Source organism: Bombus vancouverensis, chromosome 12 (genome assembly GCF_051014615.1).
Source record: "Bombus vancouverensis nearcticus chromosome 12, iyBomVanc1_principal, whole genome shotgun sequence".
NCBI lineage: Eukaryota > Metazoa > Arthropoda > Insecta > Hymenoptera > Apidae > Bombus > Bombus vancouverensis.
Genome location: NC_134922.1, coordinates 10,372,965 through 10,399,210, shown reverse-complemented (window position 1 = coordinate 10,399,210; position 26,246 = coordinate 10,372,965). Strand labels below are relative to the sequence as shown.

At 36.4% G+C, this 26,246-nt stretch overlaps 1 protein-coding gene across 1 annotated transcript; it reads left to right on the top strand.

Annotated features, from left to right (window-relative positions):
• Window positions 1–4,181: 4,181 nt before the first annotated feature.
• LOC117155380 (segmentation protein paired) lies at window positions 4,182–26,181 on the top strand. Its single transcript, XM_033331289.2, has 5 exons — window positions 4,182–4,498; window positions 10,892–11,030; window positions 11,435–11,730; window positions 21,666–22,076; window positions 22,839–26,181. Exons 1-5 carry the CDS (start codon window positions 4,438–4,440, stop codon window positions 23,414–23,416), a joined length of 1,485 nt encoding a protein of 494 aa, XP_033187180.1. The 5' UTR covers window positions 4,182–4,437; the 3' UTR covers window positions 23,417–26,181.
• Window positions 26,182–26,246: the final 65 nt, after the last annotated feature.

The following is a 26,246-nucleotide window of genomic DNA, read 5'->3' as shown; positions in this document are numbered from 1 at the left end:
AGATCATCATAGAACCGATTGCACGGAAGTACCTCGGAAACCCAAGATGATTTACGGTCTCCGGCATCGAACCGCATCTTCATGTGGAACCATTATGCCGCCTTGCCAGATATTTACGATCCCCTATTTACACATCGAGCCCTTTGCGACGAATGGCGGCGCTGTGGAAGACAGGCGCGAGGAAAGGGCGACGGAGAAGAGGAAGAGGAAGAGGAAAAGTAACGAGAATGCACGAAGAGGAAGGGATTCGATGCTCGAAGGGGGTGGATTATTTACGGCGTAACGGTGTTCCGGGGCTGTTGAGTTCGTTGTCAGGTGGGCGGATCGCAGGTCTCAAGCAATTTGCATTTATTTGCGGGTTCCTGACTACGCCCCCTTTTCATGGCGAGCCATGAGACCAGATACGTATCTCTCGCACCGCTGTTTCACACTTACGTCAGCCGAACCTCCTGTTTTTTGCTCACGATATTATGTCAGGATCGGTTACACACTGGTGCCAGAGGTTTTTTCGGACGATGCTATACGCGATGATAACGAGCGATAAGGAATTTGACAATGAGAAAGAAGGTGTGACAGGTGCCCAGCATGGGATGATCTAGGACAGAGATTTGGACTGGGAGGATTAGAGAGACTTTTTATTTGGACTCCCTAAGTCCTGTGTTTTCGCTGGTGGCCTAAGGTTAAGGGGGGTCGATCAGAGCCAGAAACCAGATTCATCAATTCTAGTTTTTATTGATTTCTTAATTTTATTTCACAACGACGAATTCACGAACCACTTCCATATGTTCATTTATAGAAATACGAATGGCTTTAATAATAAAGGAAACACATATAACATACAATAATAAAAAAGCATCTATTATCTTCAGTAGTTAGTTGAGAAGCTGCTCAATTTGCAGAAGTTCCTCAAGGTTCTCAAGTTCCAAAAGTTGCTCAACCTCCAAAACACCTAAAACAAGGGCAAATGGTCGTGAACGATCTCTAGTCTTTCGCCTCTGTTCAATCCTCCCTCTAATCTCCATACCTCATTCGAAAATTTAGTGAACAAGGGAAGGCGTTCAAAAGGACGCCTCTTGTCACCGCTGACAGCCCGAAAACAAACACGCAAAAGTGGCCCAAAGGCATCCCCGTAAATCAATTACATCTTCATCCATCCCCCGTTGAATTCTCCTCTCTTCACGCTCTGGCCATCAACGATATTCCGACGATACCGTGACGATCTCGTCGCAACCTTGGATGAGCATCTTCAGCGTTCCTCTCGGTGCGGTAATCCTCGAGCAGCTACCAACTGGCTGCAACGCACTGGACAAGGGCTGTTGAGAGGAGAGTTTCTCTCTCATCTTTCTCTTTCTCCTGCATCCCCGATGGAGGATGGTCCGCGATGAGTAGCATGAAGACATTAGGGAGTTTGTTTTGTCCTCGCCGCGGGATACCGTCGAACAGGCAGCTCTGTTAAAAGTAACGCCATATTACTTTGGCCAGGACGCCACACCGGGTGGTCCTCCGCTAGTTTTCTTCCGCTTTTCCACCCCCTCACAATACGCTCGGTGTGCCTTCTGTTTGGTCATTCTCATGCTCCGGAACGTACGGTGTGCACAAACACCAACGATAATAAACATTGATGGGACATCAGCGACCGAGCAAGACTCTCCTCTCCTCTTCTCCCCTAGAACAATGAACTCTTTTTTCTGGATTTTCTCTGAAAGTCTACTGTGTCCATGTTAGACATTTTTCACGGAACGAATCGACGCTACGCTTTGGAATAATTGAAGGAAACGTTAACCATCATTTGACTTAAAGATGGATCTCTTTAGGGTGAGTTCAAGATGTTTAGGTTGCATCTGTGAGAATTGGAATTTAGTCTAAGTACAATACAGTACCTTTGACCAGCAGGCGTATCTTTCACCATATAAAAGTTTTATTTCTTTTATTTTATAATTACATTATCGATTCCATTTGTTTGGAACCATTACTTGGGATAAAGAGATTGATAGTGATATAAAAATATTTAGATTAGGGTTAGGGTTAGGGTTAGGGATTAGGATTAGGTTCTCTGAGGACTTAGTTTAATTTAAGGGTGTAGGGTTAATCTGAGGGTTTAGTTTAATTGGAGTGCGAAGTTTCAAATTATGGAGTGCGATATTTTCGATTATATACAAAATTATTGTTTTATCGTGAAATATTAAGAACCATCAGTTGAGATAAGGAGATGGAAAATGATTGAAGATATTTGGCTTAACATTTTGAAGATTTTGACTTAGTTTAATCACCACGTAAAAGTATCAATCGAAACAGGTAATGTCTTTTATAGTAAAGAAATGATATTTCTTTCATTTAATCGTTATGATCGTTATAAATCTTTGATTTAATCGTCTGATGATGAAAAGAGAAAAAAGGGGAAAGACTTTTTGATTCAATTAAACTTCTTACCGTGAACATCGGGTGTCACGTCCTGTTTCGAGCGGAGCATCGTCATTTCCTCGCCGGTTGCAAAAAAAATGGTGGGCCTAAAAAGCGAAAGTTAGTAGCCGTTGATCTTTGATCATGCGTTAACACTCGACACCCCCGGTTAGAGAACGACTTAAAGCGAATCGCGTTATTTGCGCTCGTCGCTTGCCTAACTTGTTCGCGGTCGACTGGGCTGCTCAGCTCTCGCGACGACTTCGGAAATTTTTCCTTCTAATCTCTCATCCGTGAATTCGCACATGGCCAGGAACAGGAAATTTATCGAGATTTCTTCGTTTATTAGACTTGCTACTCATTTTCGCTATAGAATTCCAAACTTTTGTCTATGAAAATATGTACTTTTTCGGTATTTAAAAATTCTTCTTGATACGAGAAATCTAATCTACTCTGCTAGAACTCGCTCTACGATTTGGTCCAATAAAAATCGATCTAGTCTACAAATCCAGTGTTTGTAACCCTTGTTCCGCGCAACGAATCCACCCCTACCAAAACATACCCGAAGAAAGATGGCCTTCACAAATGTTCGTTATTGGTTCCCATAGAAATTTCAATCCTTTATAAATTTGTGGTGGATGGTGTGGAGAGGGATTAGTAAAATGGAAACGTGAGATTGCTGGTGCAACCCGTCAAATATATTTGCAATAAATGTCGAGAGACGCTCGTACAACGTATTCGCAAAGACAGTGTATGATCGCTAGCGGATAACTCGATAACTCGTATAACTCGTGAAACTCGTATTATACCCGTTAAGAACTGTTAATACCTGATCGACAACTGACTGTATACGACTGTATGAGAGTCGAAAAATTCAAATTCGTCTTTGTTCGACGGTTGCATGTAGCGGTGACATTGTTTTGCCCGGAGTTTATTTATCGTTACTTTTCATGGATCAAGGAGGTGTCAATATCCCGAGGCAAAATAACAACATCATTTGACTTTTGTGCCGCTACAAATTGAAATGGAAACCTTCTAATTCCTATGTTGACTGTGTCGAATTAGAATCTACAGGTTTTCCTTTATTCTAAGAAACTTCCCTTTTACCTGTAACAATGTAAATATAAACTCTTTACAAAACCACCCTCGAACATTCTCCAAACTTTCATCTTGGAATCTATCGATTTCCACAAACCACTCCCTACTACTGACTGACCAATTACTTTCATTCTCATTTTCCACCAATTACCGCTCAGTGATTTCGTATAAAAGTTCACACATTTGCCTCTATCTCAAGGAATTTCCATCCCCAAAATATCGCATCCCTTAAAACCCACCCTCGCACCAATTATCCTGATCACCAATCATCCACAAAAACTCCGTCCACCCTCTCGCATCAACCAAACATTGTCCAAACCTCCGTCATTTCATCGAATCTGCCCCCACCACGAGATATCTGAAAAAGGAGCAGCGTTCTGAAAGACAGCATGGTCTCCACAGTCCTTCCCCGTTGATTTTCGCTGTTACGTTACTGGGCGTGCCTTCAGGGGCGCGACCAGTAAAGCCTGTGAAAGCATGGATTGGTCGACGATTGCTGAGAAACAGATATGAAAGCGGCTCGAGCACGTTTTCCTCGGTGTCGAGCTGAGAGCAGCCGACTGGTGGCCACAAAGTTTCCCCACTATCGTCTACCTTCAAGAAGACCTGAATGGGAGTGGCCAAGCGTTAGTTATCCCGGTGGCGAGTGGTTCAGAAGACTAGTCAGGATCAGAGAACCGACCTGTCCAGGTCTAGTCCAACCGTAGAACTATAGTGGTGTCTGGTTGATCCTGATCGACGGTGAGGATACGTACGAACTCGGATTTTGAGTGATAGTTCGTCAGCTCCAGCAAAACTGGAGGTTCAGTGGGATACACTGTGTTCGTTCGATTGCCATGTGATACAGTTTTTAATTTTTGTGAATGCTGCTGCGCAGCCAGGAGCAGTGGAGGGAGAACTTTTGTTGGGTTTCATGAGAGGAGGCGCAACCGCGCTGAGATGACGGTGACAACAAACTTCTCAATGATGCGACCTTGTTTTACTGGATACCCTTTTCAAGGTAAGAGGTTTATCAACAGTTTCCCCTGAAGTTTGGATAAGATAAATTTTAGCGCGCACAAGGGTATTAATAAATTTGGAGGTAGTTGTTGAAACGAAAAATTCCTCTAATACTCGGAAAAAGAATCGGATTATCTCGACTCTCGAATCATCGAAAATTATTATTTTCTTTAACAAATATCATTGTTTGTGAATTTTTGATTTTCAAAAGAAGATAAGCGATTTTCTCAAAATTATTTCTCGTCCATTCCCCTTGAGGTATCGTAAAAGAATTTCCAGCGTTAAAAAAGTACGTAGAAGTGAGAATTAAGCATGCTAGCGAGGCATACTTTGATTGGAGTTAATTATAAAAATTTAGTAAAATGAATAGATAACTAAAAAGATGATCGAGTGAAGATATTAAAAACATTTCTAAGAGATTCGTGCAACGGTTGAGATATACAATGTCGTCCCAAAGTTAGATTAGTATTATGCAATCGAGATGCATTGTAGACAACAATCTTACCATTCACAAAAAAGATCTTCCGGACTCGGATGTCCTGTAAGACATTGAACGAGCATTGATATATAACTTTACCTGACTCAAGAAAACCGGAACAGTACCATTAATGACCGCCATAAATAATGAAATATATCTTTTGACGGGTTTGCCGTCGCTCACAAATACTTCTTGTCGTTTTTACGATTTTACGCGCCTTCAACCATTTTTTCTTTCGCTAAAAGAAATCTTCGTGAGCCTGAGTATTCTTTGAACATTATTCGTACATTTAAGTCTTTAGCTTTACACTTTGAAGATAAACTTACTACCATAATTATTCGGAATGAGAACAAAAAGGAATTATTACAATTTACAGATTACAATTAATAATTCGTTCAGTATTTAATTGAAGTTCATAGCTTCAGTATATTTTATTGTATTTTATTTCTTACTTTTTTTTTTTTTTAACTAAATTATTTTTAAAAACTGATTTTTATTTTGCCGTGAATGTCTGTTACAAACTTGTACGTGTCCGTGACTCGAGTTTATGTCAGTTACCTATGAGATAATTAGAAAGTCGTTCGGGATTCACCAGAAGATTTCTTCCCCTGGCTGCTCATGTCGAGAAATCGAAAATGGACCGTGTAATTGTCAAACTTGTCCGGCATTGTTGGCCTTCGTGCTCAGAAAATTGCCGATGCGGAGGACTTCACGAGCTGCTCTCCTCGAAACTTTCAAAAATAAACTTTCCGTCTCTCGTTCATAGCTTCGTAAATTTTCATACTTTTCCACGCGGTGAACCTCCCATTTGACCATCCTGGCGTCCAATCTCGGATCTCACGAGAGTTTCGAATTAACTGTAATTAATCAAAGAACAGAAATGTAATCTGCAATAAAATAGAAATCGATATACAGAATTCTATGTAACTAACTATAACTGGACTGCAGGTGTTTACGCAATTTGATGCTTTCATGAATGTAATTAAAATAAGGAAATCTAAGACGAGATTCCTTTCACATTTTTCTATTAAGTATTATAGTGTATACTATACTTTGGATATTTCGTATCCTCTGCAAATTACGACGTATTCTATGTATTTTTGCGTCTTAAATTTTCTACAAATGCATAAACTATCCGCCCAAAGCAATCAAACGCGCCGAGAAAGAAAAGTATTATACAATATGTACCATCAGGATGCAAATAAAGAGGTTGCTTGTGAATTTCGCATTCTTGTTTGTCATTTGCTTGGACAGTAGCCGATCATTTGTCACTGTCTGGTATTACGCACGGTGTTTAATTGCATGCAACGATTAGTCACCGAATCGTACTCCCGCGGCTTGTATGCAAAATGGAAGCGTTTAGCGGGCGCGTAACGTGTAATTAAACATTCCTGGGAGATTAATAATGTTGCGGATGCGTTTTCGCAATTACGCGTACGTCCCATCGGTAATCGTTTATTATTTTATAGAATGTTGAAACGCGCGGGCAGCCGTGAGAAGTAAAAGCTGGTGTTCCCTGGCAATTTATATTTCTCGGAAATCCTGCTTCCTTTATTGAAAATTAATTGCAAGAACGATTTCAATGGCAATAGAGTTACGAGTGAATTGATAAATCAACTCGTCAATTTCCCATAAACGCATCAAATTCCAATTTGGCTAGCTTCCTTCGTCATTCATAATTTTCTTCTTATTTTCAACTAAAGTGTTGAATTGTTCGAAAAATTCTCCGAAAGGAATACAGTCAATTGTTTCAATTGAAATTTCTATATATTATTCATTCGATATAGCATTCATCGTTACTTATAATTGTCTTCCAGCTATCTGTAAATTCATTTTTCAATTTATAATTTTTCTTAGTAAAATGTTGTATTGAACATTTTTCTTACTAATAAACTATAGAACTATATTTCTATAGAACTATAAAGTTCTAAAGAAACTACTGATCTACCTAAAAAAGTCTATGGGAAGTAACCTAAATTGTAAATTTCTTTTCACGAGACTCACGTGAGATATACTTTATTACACCGAAGCGTCCTGTTTTGCGATCAAGTTTTCAGGACAGAAAAAAAAAAAAAAAAAATACATAAAAAAGCTGCGCTCCTCAGCGGCTTAAACCCAAAAATTGTATTATACAACGAAAAATGTAAAGCGCCGACACATAATACAGCATGGCTACGTCATACCGCTGCGTATCGGTACCTTTGCCTAACATACCATTACAAGAATTTACCGTTTATTGTGAATATGTACCTAAAACTGTATTTTTGGACTCAATAAACTTTATATCCCCTAAAAAAAAATATACTTTATTACAAAACAGTTTGTGGATCATTTTTCAACACCAAGAGAGATATTAGACTGATATTTTTTAAAAGTTCTGTTTCCATGTTTAAAATATAAGTACATTTTAACTAGACAGGATTTGTGGCCGTAGAGATTTTCGATCAATCAAATACAGCAAGATTGAAACTGAACAACAGTTGGAATGTTTAGAGGAGTCGTTAGCGAGATTTGTGGAATATCAGACTTGGAATTGCAAGTTGTGATCGGGGAAATTTAAGAGAGAACTCGGAGAATTTCGTTGCACTAAAAACTCCGTTTTACTTGAAATAGAAAAGTGGAGAAAATTTCCTGGACATTATTCTACATTCTTTAAGTAGAATCAAGATCAAACGTTAAATTGAGTCTGACATCGTCTGTTTCAACACGTCATAAAATTAATCTCTTATTATCGAGCAGCAGCATAAATGAACGTAATAGAAATTCAACTAAAGAAGGATTTAACAAAATTCACTGAATAACAATGGCTCCGATTGGTCTAACTATTAGCAAACACCAGCTTTCTCAACTCTTCCTAAATCGCAAGAATCAAAGAAGAAAAAAGTTGCGGTGCATTCGTAAAACGAATTCCCTCATTAGTAAGCACGAACGTATATTTTTCAGAATAATTTCTTCGGCCATTGAATTTTATAAAATAGAGACAATAATCCAAATAGTAAGATGTAATAAAAGAACTTAAATAATAATTGAAATTCATCTATAAAACAATTTAACAAAATCCACTTATGAAAAATTGACTTAATCAGCCCAAGAATTAAGAACACTAGTTTTTTTCATCCCCATCATTTTTCGGTTGTCGAGTACGCTCGATGCATAACTCGACTTATGCAACCGATTCTGCGCAATCAAAACCGTCGTTTCGCCTTTTTTCCGGTTGCTTGGCGCATTTTTCTTCGTTGGTTCGTTACGTGAACGTCGATTCTTTGGTTCAGTTCCTCTTCTTTCCCCGTCGAAGTAACCTGATCTAGCTAACACCGTGGGAAATTTCTAATCAACAATATTAGAAACATTGTTTAACAATTAACTTTTTCCGCGGGTTTTCCGCTTGGAAGGATCAGGTATGCGATTTCTCGCCATCCCCTCGAAAAACTCACGAATTTCTAACGCCCTAGAAAAAATTGAAAGCGAAGAAAATCGGGAGTTTCGTTACCTGTAAAGGATCGCTTCCTTTTACAGGTGACCCTCATCTATCGCTCTGTGCGCTTTTCCTTTCATTCTATTGTTCCGATATTTTGTTCATAATTATGGTAATAATTCGTTTGAAACTTAATTCACTTTATTGGATGTTTTCAAAGTTTCGCCTTATTTCAAAAATTTACCAGAAACATAATTGTCTTTAAATACATAAAAATCAAGTTTCGTCAGAAGTTCCTAACAGAATATTTTACTGTAGAACCGTGTCTTCCGACTTTTCTTTGGTATTTTAATGTAAAAAAATCCTACAGCGTTTTCCCTCAGTTTTATTAATATTTAACAATATTTATGCTTTAGTAGTATGTCGAAATTTATACAAAGACGAATCAGTATCTTTAGTGTAATGTTTCGAATAGTCTTGGTAAAAAAAAAACATTCTTCAGAGTCTTTTTTAAAGCAAAATTTGCTCAATAAAACGCAGAAAAGGGAAATTGATTTTTGCAGAGGTTCGCAGTAAAATATTACCTTACGAAACATTAACTGGTATCATCAATTTTACATTCATTAAGCAGAGTCAGAATTAAGAGTAAAAGTCGTTAAAGTCGCAGACGTACGTTGATTCCTTAGAATCCTTCACGATTTATCAGAAATGTTTCCCATAATACATATGTAGATATTACAAGAAGTTTCCATTGAAAAGGATAAAAATCGTGTGGTTGCTAATGTGGTCAACAGCACAAAAAAATGTAATTACGATCGAAGTGTCTACTCGAGCGTGTGAAGATTTTTTCCAATGTCAGCTCCCTGCTGTAGCTAGATAGATAGATAATTACCAAGTGAGTGGATCTGGGAATATTAAACGAACGACAATAATAATGATAATTCGTTTTTCTTCGTGTCTCGCATCGACGATCTTCCATCGTCGGCCACCTCGTTTTTCCTCTCGTTACTGTGTCACAAAAGTGAGTCACACATGTATGGTGTATTTCTTAACACTTTGATCTATGTGACCAGAATATTCAATCCAATTCAGTGAGAACTCTACTTATTCAAATATAGCGCAAGATTCGCTGACTGATGTAAGTAGATCTAGATTTCACGGTCAGACAACTGTTTGGAATTACTTCCTCAATTGCATCTACATAGAATCAACTCCTAATTTTATTATCAATTTGAAGATAGTACTACGAATATCAATGAGAACATTTCCTATTTTGACAAAATTTTTACCGAAGAGTTCTCTAATATTTTAAATTGATTTTTTTATTTAAATTTTCGTCTTCTATTGGAACACTTAACGATTCCAAACTTGTTGTCAATAACGTACGTCTATAGAAAAGATTTAAACTTTTTCCCCGAAAATTAGTTGCGAATTTACCAATTTAAATATTGTCCTATTGATACACTTGCAAATATCACGGAGTATACCATTAATATACAAACAATTAAATAATTACTTATATTTCAAGTTTTATCCAATTTGCGCTTTAACTTATTAATAAGACTGTCTCAAGTGATCGAAGGCAACTGTCAGAGAAATGAAGCGCGTTAGAGAGTACGCGTCAGAAAGTCGCGACGAAAAGAAATCGCAATGCAAGCAGTTGTTTCCGATCGCGATCGCGCGACATAGATTACGGTGAACTGGACAAATTACACGCTATCAGTGTTGTGCGTCGTAAACCCTTTAGATTCATTGGCCTTATCGTTATTTATGTGACTGCTCGCGCCAGTCTATTGCAACTCCTTCTTCGTCGGTTTCCTCTCTTTTTTTCTATCGCGTCTCCCCTTTCGTCCTGTTTCCCCTCCCGATGGAATACACAGGAAATACGTGGAGGTGAAGGCGGAACGATAGATCCGAGTTTCTCTTTATTCTGCATCGAGTAACTGTTCTCTCGGCTGGTTCGCGTGAGCAAGAACAACACAAAAGAATTCCGCGATTTCGCAATCGACCTTCGATCCGCGAATCCTTTCTGCCTCGGGAGACAATGTTGGTAGTCTTAAATGATAAGAGAGGGGGAGAGAGAGAATACAGTTCTTTTGTTAGAAATGTCTATGCTCGACGTGTGATTGAATTTGAAATGAACGGAACCAAGATGAAAGAAAATCGAGATAATATGAAATTTTTGAAGGAAACTAATAAGATACTTAAGACATTGATGAATCGAGGACGAAGAAATAAAATTTGAATAGAATGTCTTATTTTCTAATGTTTTATATTATTTATTTTATTTATGATATTTTATGTATAACTTTGCGTTTTACACCTTACATAGACGTGTAAAAATTTACAGTCTATTGATGAGACTTTTCTAATTTATTTAATGCAGCTAACGTTTTTTAGAATTGCATTTGATAGATTAGGAACGTAGTGTAAAATGAAACGATAGTTTAGTATGGATTTCTTAAAGTTTTTTTTTTAATTCCATGCGTTCTTCTTTGTAGATTTGGGATCGATACCAGGTCAAGGACGCGTTAACCAACTTGGTGGTGTCTTCATAAATGGGAGACCTTTACCAAATCATATCCGACTAAAAATTGTGGAAATGGCTGCAGCTGGGGTCAGACCCTGTGTGATTTCGAGGTGGAAACCTCAATAATCTTCTCAATTCGAAATTTATAGACTAAAATCTCGTCCTACTTCCCTTTTTAAATCCCTCTTAGGAGTTTAAAAAGATATCTTTTCTTGAGACGTTTACTGTGCTCTATTTTTTAAAAAATATTACATCTGTTCTAACTTATCGTGACTTTTTTGAGATATTTAACCTTGCCATGTGTCGAAGAAATATTTCAAGAAAGTTCTAATAACACTTCATTTGTAACTAATGTGCGACTTTCACGATCGGGTTATCAAACTTTTCCGAATAACCGCGGTGGAATGAACTGCAATGTTGACGAAACGCCGATTAACGAAGCAACGTATAACAAGGTTGATAACTCGACTATGATGAATTCAAAAATTAATTTGTGGCTTGTTTGTTCAAATAGACAGCTAAGAGTATCTCATGGGTGTGTTTCGAAAATTTTGAACCGCTACCAAGAAACCGGAAGCATTAGGCCTGGCGTGATCGGCGGCAGCAAGCCTAGAGTCGCCACGCCAGAAGTAGAGAGTAGAATCGAAGAGTACAAACGTGATAATCCGGGAATATTCTCGTGGGAGATACGCGACAGATTGATAAAGGAAGGAATTTGCGACCGAACTAGCGCTCCAAGTGTCTCGGCGATCTCAAGACTATTGCGCGGTCGCGACCCCGAGGATGAAACTAAACTTGGCGATCGTGATGGTAAGTATCAATTAAGCTTTCTTCTGTATAAAAAGAAAAAATTGATTGTCTGATGAAAACACTTAAATTAATAATTAATTTAGAATTCTGATTCTAATTCTTAGTTCAAAATTGCGCTCATCTTTAATTCAAATATAATTATAAAATACACGATGAATATCATTATATGCAATTTTTTAACAAATAATTAGCACTTTGGCCCAATATGTATCTGAAATTATATGGTTAATATTTTGATCAAAAGATTAGAAATAATTATATTCTGATTCTAATAAATATTTTGAAAATTAGTACTGAAAGATATTTTTTCATGAATTCAGAAAACAATGTACGAGAAAGAATTGTTAATCCCGAAATATTATTAGTAGAATTAGTTGTTCATACTACGGTTGTTCGACAAGTTTTTATAATTTCACCACATTCCAATCTTGAACTGGATAATTTCTTTGATAATCACTGACAAGGAAAATTGCATATTAAACACGGTGTATTCCTTTCCAATCGCTTTGGCAAAAACTCCTTTGATCGAGAGCACACCGGACACTCGGTGTCTCTTCCCAGCCAGTCTGACCAAGATTGATGATCCAGGTGAATCAGTGAATTAGCCTCTCGCAAATATTCCCGTAACAGCGCCACCGTGCAAAATTAGATTATAACAACACCGACTCATAATTTGGTCCTCGGGGCCCTCGTTATGCGAGGTCCCTCGAAATTGAATCGGCCGGGCCCTTTTTGCATTCCCTAATTTTCTTCGCGAATAACAGGGACATTATTCTTCGTATTTATCCAAGATATCCTGGAAACACCCTCGAATTTTATAATACTTCCAATCGGCGTCATTTAGTCACTTTGGCAGAATATTTCTTTCCAAACTACACATTTTTCTTATTTTGACATTTGTCTCCAGTGTTTTATATTTACCTAAATATTTATGTGGGATGGTGTGACGTTAGCGAAAGACGTGGCTGATTGTTTATAAACGTTGTTAAGATATATTAATGTTGTCAAGGAGTGTTGTGAGCGTTACCAAGGTTTGTTAAAGGAAAAGTGAACGTGGTAATGCTGTCTGTTAATTTATAATAAACATTCCTACATTTATAATTTCTATTTAAATATAAAAATAATACAAGCTTAAATTTTATAAAATTGAAACTGTCGTGTATAATCGAAATTGCCTATTTTCACCTCGAAGGGTGAAATCTGTTATCTTTAGTTCCTCCTGTACATTATTTGAAATTCATTCACATTTAATCAAAAATTTATTTCTATGTAGGATACATTGAAACTATCGCAATCTCGAATCTTGCAAAATTTCAATAATCTCGAAGCATAAATATTGCCTATTTCCCAGTTTGAAGGCTGAAATTTAATCGATTTTAATATTCATTCAGCTCGTTCGAGTTTTATCTTGAAAACTGGTGGTATCTCGAGGAACGCCCAGTAGCAGAGGCAATTTGTCGACAAAGTGGAACGCGGTGTTAGCCGAGGCAACTCGCGTGCGTAGAATTTTATCGTTGGTGTATCGGCTTATAACATTTCCACGGCAGATTTTGCGATCGCGCACGAAAAATTCGCCGTTTCGAAGGTGGGACGGGAGGAGCAAAAGAAACAAGAAAGAAGAAACGTGTCCACGATAAAAGCGACCATTAAGGTAACAGCTTCCTGCGCAACGTAATATTCCAACTGAGGGAAAATTACCACGCAGGCAATTACCGAAGGGGATCAAAAGTGGAGCTTAGCGAGTAGTTCGCAGTTAATTCGCACTCGACGCTGAAACTTTCCTCTCGAGGCTCTTTAATCATCAGCGGAAGATTTGAAAAAAAAAGAATTTCTTGGCGGTCGTGTAGTGCCGTTTTCCTTCATTTTATGTTTCACCTCAATCGCAGGTACACCTGATTTTGTGAAATAAAGTTATAAAAATTATCCCGCGAAGAACTGGTTTGTGTTTCAGTTAGAATTTATGTTCCAGATTCTAAGAATCTTCAAGTGGGATATTCCCATTTGCAGGCATCGCGACGACAGCGTCACCTTAGGTGCCATTTGGGACACAAAATTATTATATACTCGTGGACTAGGAAGTGTAAAATTGTTTACATATCTTTGGTCATATTTCAGGAAGACACAGAGTAGATTTTATGCAATTATTTTTTATTATTATTTAGGTTATTGCTTGGGTTAGGTTGGTGCTTGTTTTAAGAAATCTTCCATTCTTACTCGCTACCACAACTGACGTTGTGTTACTTATTCAAAGCAGAAAAAGTGAAAAAATTCTTCATCTATCCCGTAGTCTGTACACACAAATCTCAACATACGTCTTTAATGTTTCTACTAGAATAACACGAAAGAAAGATATATTTTACGATGATGGCGTCTACAAAAATCATGAAAGAAAGCTATTAAGATAATCCTAGTATTAGATAAACATCTGTTTTATATGTATATAAAATTTGAAAGAAATTTATTGGTTCGCTCATTATTGGGAAAATGGCAGTCAATCATATTATTGTGCCTTTGAATAAGAACGATTTTTTTAGTTTACAAGGTCTAGAGGCAAATGAAATCGGGACAGATTGTTACTGCTGTTTCTTGTAATCTTCAGCCTGAGTTACATAAGAAGGTTAACTTCTTGTGGTAACGTCCGTCGATATAAATGTATAAACGTGTTCCCTAGGAGATTATTGTTATCCTTTCTTCGATCGGCATAATAACATTGAGCAAGCGACGATTATAAGTGGCGTACAGTGTCTCTTGTACCTGTACCAATTTCAATACAACTGACTATTACAAATTCATCCACTCGTTATATTATTAAATATACACACACACACGTTATAATCAACTCACTTTATACATAATACGATTGCAACTTACGCTCAGCTATTTGCAAAATAGTGCAATCAAAAAGAGTATTTGACAATTCCCAAGTTAGACGGTAGAATAAGATGACTAAAACGAGAAATTACGATCCTGATTTCCTCATTTTCTTGAACTTCGTTCTAATATCTAAAGCTCTTATTGTCGCGATCCACTTATGATAAGTTCCAAGAATTCACAAGCTTTTACCCGCCAAAATAAAATTATCAAAGCGACAAATTACAATCCACGCTTCCTTCCATGGAATTTCCCTATTCCTTTACATGTACAGATACATTACACGAACATTTAACTCTCCGGATGAAAAAGGAAAAAAAGAAAACGTTAAAAAGAAGATGTTAACGAAACACTTCCGCGATCACGCGAGAATTTATCTTTCTTTTACCTACGTGGAAGATTTAAAGAGAAAGGAAAGAATAATAAAGAAATAGACAGAAAAGAAAGTGGAAACAGCGCAAAACGCGATATAATCGCCGCGAGCGAGTAGGATCGTGAAGTGGAACACGACGATACATAGTCGAAAGAAAGATGGATCGCGGCATCGGCACGCCCCATCAGCTGGCCGCGTTAGACCACCAAGGATTCGTGGTCCGGTTCTTCCTTGCAACGGTGAATGAATAAATTAAATGGTCGCGCCATTAATCAGGCCCGCGTTTCTCGATCTTTGAAATTACCGGTTAACGTTCGCCGACGCGAACAGTCGGTAGCTCTGACGCGGCTCTGTAATTTTCTCACCGCCCTATACATGCCCACGTGCACGTCCGAAACGTTCGATAGCTCGATACTGGAATCTGATGCACGAAACCATTGGATAAATTCCCTCGATTCTTGAAATATTCATCCTTTCTTTCGCTTTGGTTACTCAACTATGTTGTCAGCGATGATTTAGACAAGATACAGATATTCGAATATTAGCAATTAGTATTTGGAGCCATAACTGACAGGATAAGTGGTTTGTAAAAGCTTAGAAGTTTTTATACGTGGATAATAAAAAGGGTTTGAGGTACGAAGAACTTGATTTTCACTTTTTCAGGTTCTTTACTATAGACGAAGGTATGCGCTGTTTGCAATGAGATCAACTCAATTTAGGATAATAGAATAATTATTGATTTTACAATTCATAATTATGTATTAATAATGAAAATGGACAGTTATTTGTTTTCTAATGACAATTTCGAAATGTCTTTAAAAAATGAGATAATCGAGTGATTTCTGTTTTAAAAAGGTGGAAGAAGTGTCTTTTATGGGAAATAGTGGCATAAAATTCTTCTTTTTTTAGGTACCGAATTTTTAAATTCCTCTTAACCGCATAGTATGCACCAAGCTTCCACAAGTTCAAACAAGTTGGAACAAATTGAAACTAATTGGATGTATTTTGTACAACCCTTAAATACATAAGGATAAAATGTAACAATCATCGTCAAAAATTTCTCACAACTTCGAAGGGTAGTTTCGAGTCCGAGCGACAAGACAAATGAAAGTTTTACAGCCGACGGTGGTCCATCGGTGGGGTCATTCGGAAATGCTTGCCGGCAAAGATGAAAGAGCAAAACGAGAAGAAACTGCTCGTAGATTTGTAAGTCGATCAGCTCGAGATGGTCGGTTGCCCTTTCAAAACAAAAAGAGGAGGGCAAAAACAACGTGTTACCACGGAGGGGGTGAGAAACCTAAAAAGGCGCCGACCATTGAACGTCTCGTACTTGTCAAACTACTGTGAAAATACAGTTTCTTGGTTTTCTTTTTAATCTACCGGCAGGAACGAGCTTTAACGCGTTGCCGTTGGCGATAAAAACAATAAAAATCGAACTTTAAACACGTTGATTTTTATTAATCGAGCTCAACATATAAGAATCGATATCGAGGATAGTGAATTCTGTGAGTGTGAAGGAATTCAGCATATAAGAATCGATATCGAGGATAGTGAATTCTGTGAGTGTGAAGGAAGTGAACCAGAGGAAAGAGAAATTGAAAATTGTAGTGATAGCAGTAATAGTGACATTAGTGACAAAGAAAATAAGTCCTCATTAAGTGAGTCAGAGAACATTTTGAATGTACGCGAAAGAAGACGTGCTCGGCTGTTTTCAAGTTCTGAAAGTGAAACTGAAAATGTACAAGCTAGTCCAGATGAAATTGCCGTAAACGGAACCAAGTGGAAAAGAATTCAAGAAGGGTCAGCTTCTGAGAGATTGCGCTTGCACAATATATTCAAAGACACATCCGGCTCACAGGATATGCAAAATAAGTATCATGGAAGATAAAGTAATTAGCGCATCTTCCTTACTAATTGACAGCCATATGTTGCAATGTATAATATCTTGCATCAAATCAGAAGCCTCTCGAGTTTTGGGTAAAAAATGGACCATTACAGAAACAAACTAGAAAGCATTCCTTGGAATATTGTATGGGGAACATACGAAGCGAAAAATTTGAAGCTTTCATATTTGTAGAATACAAAATGGGTACCAAGCTTCTTTCCCAGCACAATGAGTCGGAATGAGTTTGTCGAAATATCGAAATTTATTCGATTTGACAAAAAAGATGATAGAAGTCAACGTTTGAAAAATGACAAATTTGCACTAATATCAACCGCATGGGATAAGTTTATTGAAAATAGCCAGAATTGCTATAAACCTGGTGCAAACATTACAATAGACGAGCTACTTTTCCCAACCAAAGCCAAATGTAGATTTACGCAATATTTACCGAATAAACCCGACAAATTCGGAACTAAATTTTGGCTGGTATCTGATGTTCAAACAAAGTATGTTGGAAATGGATTTCCTTATTGAGAAAATTTAGGCCCTTTTCGCTTTTTCCTAAATAAGGAAGTCCAAGTCCAACATCGAATTTTGTAATGAAACAAAATTTGGTAAGAAATGTGATGAATGATAAATTTTGTACCTAATAAAGTAAGTAATATTTGTATTTTATTTATTCTTATTACGCTTCTTATTCTATTATACTTATATTTGCTAATGAAAATTTATTTTAACATTCTTGTTACCAAAGGTTTTAGTACTGAATATTCTTCGTATTTATTGTTAAAGTTGTTATTATATAGCTTTTATGATTTCAGAACATGAAGTTCCTTTTTTAAGATAATAATAGATCAATAAATATAAAAATATTCTACTATTACGTATTTTTTAAAGACTAGTCATTTTGTCTGGCTTTGGTAGAGATAGTTACGTTTCAAAAGCCGATAGTTCTAATGTTAATATCATCCATCAATCCGATTTGTATACATTTCCCAAACATTCCTTTCCTTCAATAGATATTTTTATATTTCCATGTAGACGAATTTTCTCTTTTCATATATAATTTAAATTTCCTAATATTTACGTATATAAATGCAATCTTTTTAGGATTCAGTAAATTCCAAACTTTCATACGCTAAAATTTGGTATTAAGTTCGATTAAAATAGAATTTTTTTCCGAGTTTGTGTTGTTCTTTTCTTTCATAAAGTTGCACTATGTATTTCGTAAAAGAGAAAAAATAACACGTGTCGTGTACTGGTCGACGTCTTTTGGTCCACGTAGCAAGATCGTGCCGAACAGCAAACTAGCAATCTCTCAACCCCCTTGGGGTTAATGCAGGGTTCGAAAGTTTGGTAATTACTAGCCGCTCGTGGCCGCTTAGTTCCATGAAATATGTAATTTCTGTCGTGATTTTGCAAATTTGCAACGTCCGATTTCTACTTTTAAATGAAACTGCTTGCTCAATGAGCGTCTTTTTCAAAGAACTCGACGAGAAGAACTATAAGAATTTTCTGTTCGAAGATTGTTTTGCTTCTTTGTATTACTTACAGTACTTGTACGATTATCTCTAGTAAGAAACATTTTTCTCAGAACATGATTCTGGAAACATCTTGCATCGCTGTTCTCAAAATAAAAAGTATTCTCTTCTTTCTTTTCACAATTTTCTACGTTTAACCATAGAATTAATAAAAATAAAAAATCATCAGCTAATATCAAAGTCAGAAAGTCTACAAAAATATACTTATCATGTACTTTATAGTTTCCGATTGTAGTACCCAACAAATGTTTCTAATCTAGAATCCAATAATCCCATAAAATCCCATAAGAAAAGAGGCGAACAGAGGGCGAAGTGGCATGGACTACTCGAAAGTTCAAAAAGTCCCCAAAATCTGCTTAGAGCCGAATCTTTTCATCTTTCAAAAATATGATCGATAAAACTAAAAACTAAAAAATGAAAAGAAGGAAGAGAAGAGAGGTGAACAGAATGTAGAGTGACACGGAAGCCCGCGGAACAGGAGAAACGAGACGACGCGACTCAGGAAAGGAAAGGGGAAGAAGCGGTCCGTCCGGGAATAGAGTCCGTGTCGAATGGGCATGAACGCGGGGCGTCTCGGCGTCAGGCGTCGTCGGCCGATTAGTCGCGGCCTGTGTAAAGCCAGTCGACGATTTCAAGACGTTTCGCCGACCCGTTCGCCGGAAGAAACAACCTCGTTCCTTTTTACAAGCGTGTCATCCGTCTCTGCTTTCGCGGCTCCGCGATGATGAATCTACGATAATCTAAAAATGCGACCAACCGACCGAGCACCCGAGGACCTTCGTTTCTTTAACCAACCACAAGAATGCTGGGGACTTAACGAACGACAAAAGAAAAGAGAGAAAAATGGATATTATCGCGAAGGGAATGGTAAAAAACAATAAAAAGTTTTATACAAAAAGTTTTATATTTCAATCTTTTAAAAGCCAGTGGTAACTGTGTGGATCAGAGCTGAATAAATATTATTTCAGGAAATAACAACAGGAAATGGTAAGTGGCTTCTTATATTAAGTCATACGTGTATGAAATTAAATAAATATAAATATAAATACTGTCAAAAGACGTCCGTTCAATGTATTCGCGATGATAGTGTATGTTATGATAGTGCTCGCAGATAACTCGATAACTAGATACCGGACAATCTCGAAGATGTTGATCGCTAATTCCTGGATACTCGGTACATACTGTTTCGCTCGCGATCATGTCTGTTTATTTATACTGGTCGGCGGGTTGTTTTATTATTATTTTTATTATAGTTTTATTATTATTATTAGTTTATTCATTATTACATTACATGTATCCTAACGATCTTGATACTCCGAGGCAAAACAACAACATGATTTGAATTGTTCTTTACTCATGTGCCGCTACAAAAGTTTTATCAACAATAAGAACTAATCGCTTTGCGGAGACACTTCTTATTGCTAAAACTTCCCAGACGAAATTGTCAGTGTAAATTTTCGTTAGACGACCTGTTTCGTAGCATTTGTGGTAAATGTTGAAAAAATGGAAATGTTCGGAGCTGATTGATTCGTAGAGTGAAGCGGTAGAATAATTCTGTTGGAAAGAACAACCAGCGGTAGAAAGATTCATTTTGTAGCAATCTGTTGCGGAACAATTTATTTCGTAAAAAATTAGTCGTATTAAAGTGAAAGCAAATGTCAAGTGATGAAATGGACATTGAACAATAGTAATACAAAACCATGCATTTAATCACTGTGTTTTTCCTAAATTAATATACATTAATGAACAAATAAATGAATCTGAATGATCGATGAAAAGTTAAATAATAATCTCACTGTATTAATGAATAAATAATTGACATGAAAAGTGTGAAAATTTATTAACATCAAATGAAACGCATTAAGTCGTAGGAAGGTTGAATCATTTGGTTTAGTCGAGGTTAGTACTCGTATCCTTGTTATCAGTCTCCGTTCGACGATCGAAGGGAAAGGATCTTGGAACGTGTTTTTCTACTGTCATCAGTCATCAGTCATCAGTCATCACTCGTCACTTTTCTTGCCGTTGCTCAGTGTCCTTGTAGTAAATCATATTTCTTGTACTCGCTCGTGCTCGCGGTCTATTTAATTCTCCGATAATGGTAATTCCAGGTTCGAAACATCTTTCTTTACACATTCTATTAACACTTTTGTCGTATTGCTCTAATGCGTGTTAACTAAATGCGTAAATTATTCTGTACGAAGAGATCGCCAATAATATTTCCTACAATTTTTTAAAATATAAATGTCAAATACATGTTTGGCGTATTAATTTACATATTCTGAATTATTTTACATGAAAATACCATCAGTCAGCTACTACAATTTTTTTTTAAGTACGGATAACAATTCTCTGTTCTTTTAAATGAATAAGTGAATTGCACATGTTATATATACCATATATACCTAATAATATTCTGAAATGCAGATAACATTATTTCCTTTTATCTCGAATAAATAAATAAGTAAATAGAATATACACGTTAGTATACACTGCAAGTTACAGCAAGAACAAAATGAAAGAGTATTTCAATCGTGAAGTAAAAAAGAATAAAATAGAGTAATATAACGGCAAACAAGTCGATCGTGAAATCGAGTGTGAAACAAGCAGCAGAATGGGAATGGAGTGCGGTTCCTTTTGAACTCTTGCTCGGCAAAACAAACCATAAACCAGGACGTGCATTCACCTGCAGAGACGTGGCTGAGCAGGTGACACGTGCACGCGGAATTAATAATTATTAGACGCGTCCCTTACTTTATTCTCATACTTGCACACTCAATTTCATAAAGTGTGTAATTTTCGTATATGTAGTTTGTTACCATTTGCATTTTCATAGTCTCTCACACGAATTACTACTGAAATTTATCGTTTGGTAACAATAAAAAATGTAATACCTATCTCTAAGCTATAAAATTAGATACTGAAACCTCAAGCAGCTCAACCACTTTATTTCATTCGTGGCGATTTAAAAATCTGGGATTGGATTTCTTTGTCACGATACGACTATCATTTATGTAATATTCATATTAAAAAACTTTCACAAATAGAATCATTTAAAAGTGCAAAACTGCATGTCGAGGTCTTCACTGACAGAATAAATTCACCAATGGTACTCTACACTATCAAAGATTGATTTGACATTGTCCCAACAAAAATGAATCACAGAAAATAAAGGATACTAAATTCAAGTCAGGAACTAAAAAATGCCAATTTCAATGGTGCAATAAAAAATTGCCTCAAAACCAATACAAAACATTTTATTTTCCAGGTAAAACGAGTTCCGGGTCTGATTGTGAGAGCGAGCCAGGAATTCCTCTAAAAAGAAAACAACGCAGGAGCAGGACGACCTTCACAGCTCATCAATTAGACGAACTAGAGCGGGCGTTCGAACGAACACAATATCCAGACATTTATACCAGAGAAGAATTAGCTCAGAGAACAAAATTAACTGAAGCCAGAATCCAAGTGTGGTTCAGCAATAGAAGGGCCAGGTTGAGGAAGCAGCTATCTTCAACTTCTGGTGGTTACGTCAGTTCAGTCGCATATCCTGCAGCATCTTATGTTTTACATCCGCCTGCTGCGCCTCATCCACACGCTGCAACTGCTGTTCCACCAGGTCATCCCCATCCTCATTCTCATGGGCAAACTTTACCTGATAGCACATTCTCGTCGAGTCAAGGTAAGACGATTTATTTAATTATTGTTTTTTTTTTTGGGAGGAGGGATGATTTAAAAACGCTGATCAGTCATGTTTAAATCAATTTCGCTCCTTGATGTACAATTAACATTAAAATGATGTTAATATTAAAATATTTTTGTAAACTAAATAGATTGCAATGTAGATCGAAGTGTATAAATACAGCTCTTATATAATATATATAATAAATAATATTATATTAACACTTTTTATTATATTAACACTATTATATTAACACTTATAAATAATACTCTTAACTGCTCCAATTTCCGCTATTCGTTTCGTAAAGGTTTTAACTTGTTAATGTTTAACGGTAACTTGATTAGGTTTGTAAAGTGGTAGTAAATATATAGTAGTAATCTATTTTGCAAAGGATAAAAAAGAGGTAAGTGCTTTATAAGGGACCTAATGATATGCAACTTATGTAATATACACTGTACAGCCGGGTTCATTAGGAATCTAATGACGGGCAGATATAGTTTACTACAAAAACACTACTCGAGTTCAGAAAAGTTCGGATAGTGTAATTAACAGAATTTAAGTCAAGAATATACTACAAATTCATATTTATGGTATGTACATGTATAATATATACAGAATTTATATTTTCTTTGAAATCTTGTGCTTGTTCTTGTTTTTCAAACCAGAAACACGAACACACTTTAATTTAGATTTCAGATATAATCACTCCCTAATCAAGAAACCAACGAAATCTTCAGCCACATACAATCTTTCTTTCTCCAGTTCCAGACCTTTATTCTTCTCACCATAGCACTATGTCTCATCAATTAACTTCGGATTCAACTCGTCTGTCTTCATCTGTCGGATCCACACCGGCTTACGGTCTTCCAGCATCGGTAACTTATCCCAGCTCGCTGTTACCAGCAACATCGTCAACCAGCAGCACTCACATGAGCCATCAAATGTCTTCAGTAGCTGAAGCTTCCTCTTCAACGTACCAACAGGCCAGTGGTCATCAACTTCCATCAACACCGAACTCGTTGGTCACCATGATGGGTTCAAATTCTGGAAACTCAAATCCAGCGTCCGAACAATTAGCTTCGGCCGATCTACCGATTAGTTCGGTGTCTCCGGTTCAACAGCAACAACAACAGCAAGCGAGTCAGGGAAACTCTTCGCCAACGTGGAATCTTCCGATTTCTAGCGGAGGAAGAGTTGGACTTCCGAGTCCACCAACGAGTTTGCAGCAGTCTCATGCTCACGCACATCCTCATCAAGCTTTCGCTAGTCATTATAGCGCTCAAGGTTTTCAACAACCACCCAGACCTGCTCCTCATCAACCGTTTTATAGTTGGTATTGAGGAGATTAGGAATTTTGAGGATTTAAGGACAGAAACTAATGAATTAGAAGTGCAATCGAAAGTACCTCATTAACACGTCGACTGTCACGACACCCGTATTCGTGTGTCAGCAAAGATTCTGTTCAGGCCACGTAATCCATATTCGGGTGTCGCTTATTTGATTACTTACGAAGGATCGTCGTAGGTATTTGAAAAGATATTCCATAATAACAAATTGTTCATTAATAATTAATTGTAATAATAGTTGAATTGTTATAAACTAAAAATACGAATGTGGCGGCACTTGACAACAAATACTCGACACTAACTTCTACCGGATGACGATAACGTAGTGGTTAGCGCCTTAGGTTACGAACGTCCGAGAACCGAGTCGAGTCCTGGCGCCCGTAATCCTATTTTTCTTCCACGCATGTAAAGTAGAAGAAAAATAGCAGTACCCCAGCAGCGCGACATCTTTAGTCAGCAGCTACAATTATCACGAACAGCACTTACACCTCACGAAAATGGTGTTTTTTAAGATAATTATTTAGAATGTAAAACTTTAAAGCATTCTATACGTAGCTGAGGTTGGTCGGGACAATTTGGACAATAAGTTGTTGTTTTTTTCAAATTTTTTTGTGCCTTTGTTCGGCACATTCGACATCTTTTATTTGCGTATCTAATGCTTCTTCCGGAAGCATTTTTTCGAACGGTGATGTTCTGCTGATTCCGTCGAAATGGATTTTTTTCGAAGGATTTTTTGTATTTTCAGAAAATCCTAATAATTTTGTAATAATTGTCTAAATATTTTAATATTTATATTTTTTCTTGTTGCAATTTTATAAATCGTCAAAGCATTTACAACAGAAATTCCCAGAAAGGATTGAATGCCAAGTTTTCTGCACCATTTGACTCTTCATACAGGATATAACCTTACAAACACGAAGATGGTACCCCGCTGGGGGTAGCCACTCACATGATAATCGAACAGCCCAAAAATACCACCAAATGTCCTAATTGGACAAATTATAAGTGTGAAATATTAAATAAAAAAAAAAAATTTGGTTCTTTTTCTAATTGTGATGGCATAAGAAACCATTTGGTCGGAATAATCTATACCACATTTTTCTTCATTATATTCAACAACAGCTAATGGTTTTTAGCATTGCGAACAAATGAAACGAAAGATCATTCTTGAGACCATCGCTTGAGCGATTCGCGTTATTAAAATATTGATTGGAGCACTTAGCAGAGAACGCTTGGTACTGCTGTACGCGTGGCCTGACAGAGATTTCTTTGAAAACACGCGTGGCAGTTAAACATTTGGATGAACGAATGCGTATGCGTAAACGAATACGAAATATTCTCTCTTTTTTCTCTTGTTATATAATTGTTGGTTGTAATAAGAAAACTGCAATGAAAAAAAATTTACATGAATGATAGATTTAAAATTAGATTTAAAAAAAGTTTCAGATGTCTTGAAACTTGAAGATATTTATTGATTAAACAATAATAAGGATAATTTGTTGATTAAAATAAGATGAAAGGAAATAAGAAAATGAGTAAGAATGGAATGACAGTAAAGAAAATAACTATTGTTAATTCGGCAAGGAAGCATAACAGCACGAGTCCTAAATTCCCGTTACGATTAGATAATCGACGCTACGAACTGATCGATCCCCTTATTTCTGTTAGGATAATAGGGGGTGGTTAAAATTGAGTTTATACTGAATTAACAGGTATAAATTACAACTATTTATAATTTCTACAAGTTTATGTTACTTATTGTGGAATAATCGAATAATATTCCGCAATAGTGAAATAAATATTTGTAGAGTAAATTCCAAAATAACCAAATGGTAATTTGCAAAATTTGTTTGCAGAATTTGGCCCCTTTTATTGTTAAATTTATTACAACTATGCACGAAAATTTATTAATATTAATGGCTTGCAATTTGTGAGTTGTGAAACTTCACTAATAATATTAGTTCAATCGTACAAAGGACTCAAAGCTTATATTATAAGAATATCAAAAACGACTGCGACGAGAAAATTAAAAAGCGTGTAGGAGAAAATTCAAATATGGTTTCTGCCATCGTCATACCGACTAAGTGTTATATTTAAGAGCTTAAAAAAATTATTTCTGAATTTATACAAATTGACATGATAAATTCCTTCGACAAAATTCCTTGCGCATGAATAAATCCAGTGATTGGATTGGACACTAAATTCACGGGTCCGATACACCTGGCACGATATTCGAGCAAGTTCATGAAATTTAATAGTTTCCCCATTGATTTGACATCGTTGAATTGTGTTCTTTCAGACACTAAAATCATGTCGAAACTATGTAGGACTATATTGTTTCTTGTCTTGTAATAATTGTAAAGTTTGTTTATTTTTTGTAGATTATAAAGTAACCAATAATAGTTAATTAATTAAACATTGTAAATATTCGCTTGTTTTATTGTCGGTTTTTGGGTTCACACTTTAAAAATCGATTATTTGATCGTAATTCGTATACGATCAAAAAGTATATTTAATAATATAAATAATTGGTAGTTCCTAACTTGGCAATATGAGACTAAATTTTTCATCGAACGTTGAGTGAAGATGTGCAAATAAATGAAAATTGAAGAGAATTAAGAATGGTGTTGTAAAACGGAAAACAATTTCATTTGAATTTTCACGAAGTATTGTTGTAAAGTATTATTAAATCGTATGTACGTTGTATTAAGCATGTATGATATCGTATCTTGAGGAGTAAGATTACTAAATAAAGTTTCGAAAAAAATATACAAACACTACGATGATAAATATCATTCAAATTACTATTAAGAAATATAATTGC

What these genes read in the sequence shown, in the direction of transcription:
- LOC117155380 (XM_033331289.2), top strand. Translation starts at nt 4,438, where the DNA reads ATGACGGTGACAACAAACTTCTCAATGATGCGACCTTGTTTTACTGGA. An exon ending in TACTGGATACCCTTTTCAAG is followed by an intron (nt 4,499 to 10,891) that starts GTAAGAGGTTTA and finishes TCTTCTTTGTAG; the next exon opens with ATTTGGGATCGATACCAGGT. An exon ending in AGACCCTGTGTGATTTCGAG is followed by an intron (nt 11,031 to 11,434) that starts GTGGAAACCTCA and finishes TTGTTCAAATAG; the next exon opens with ACAGCTAAGAGTATCTCATG.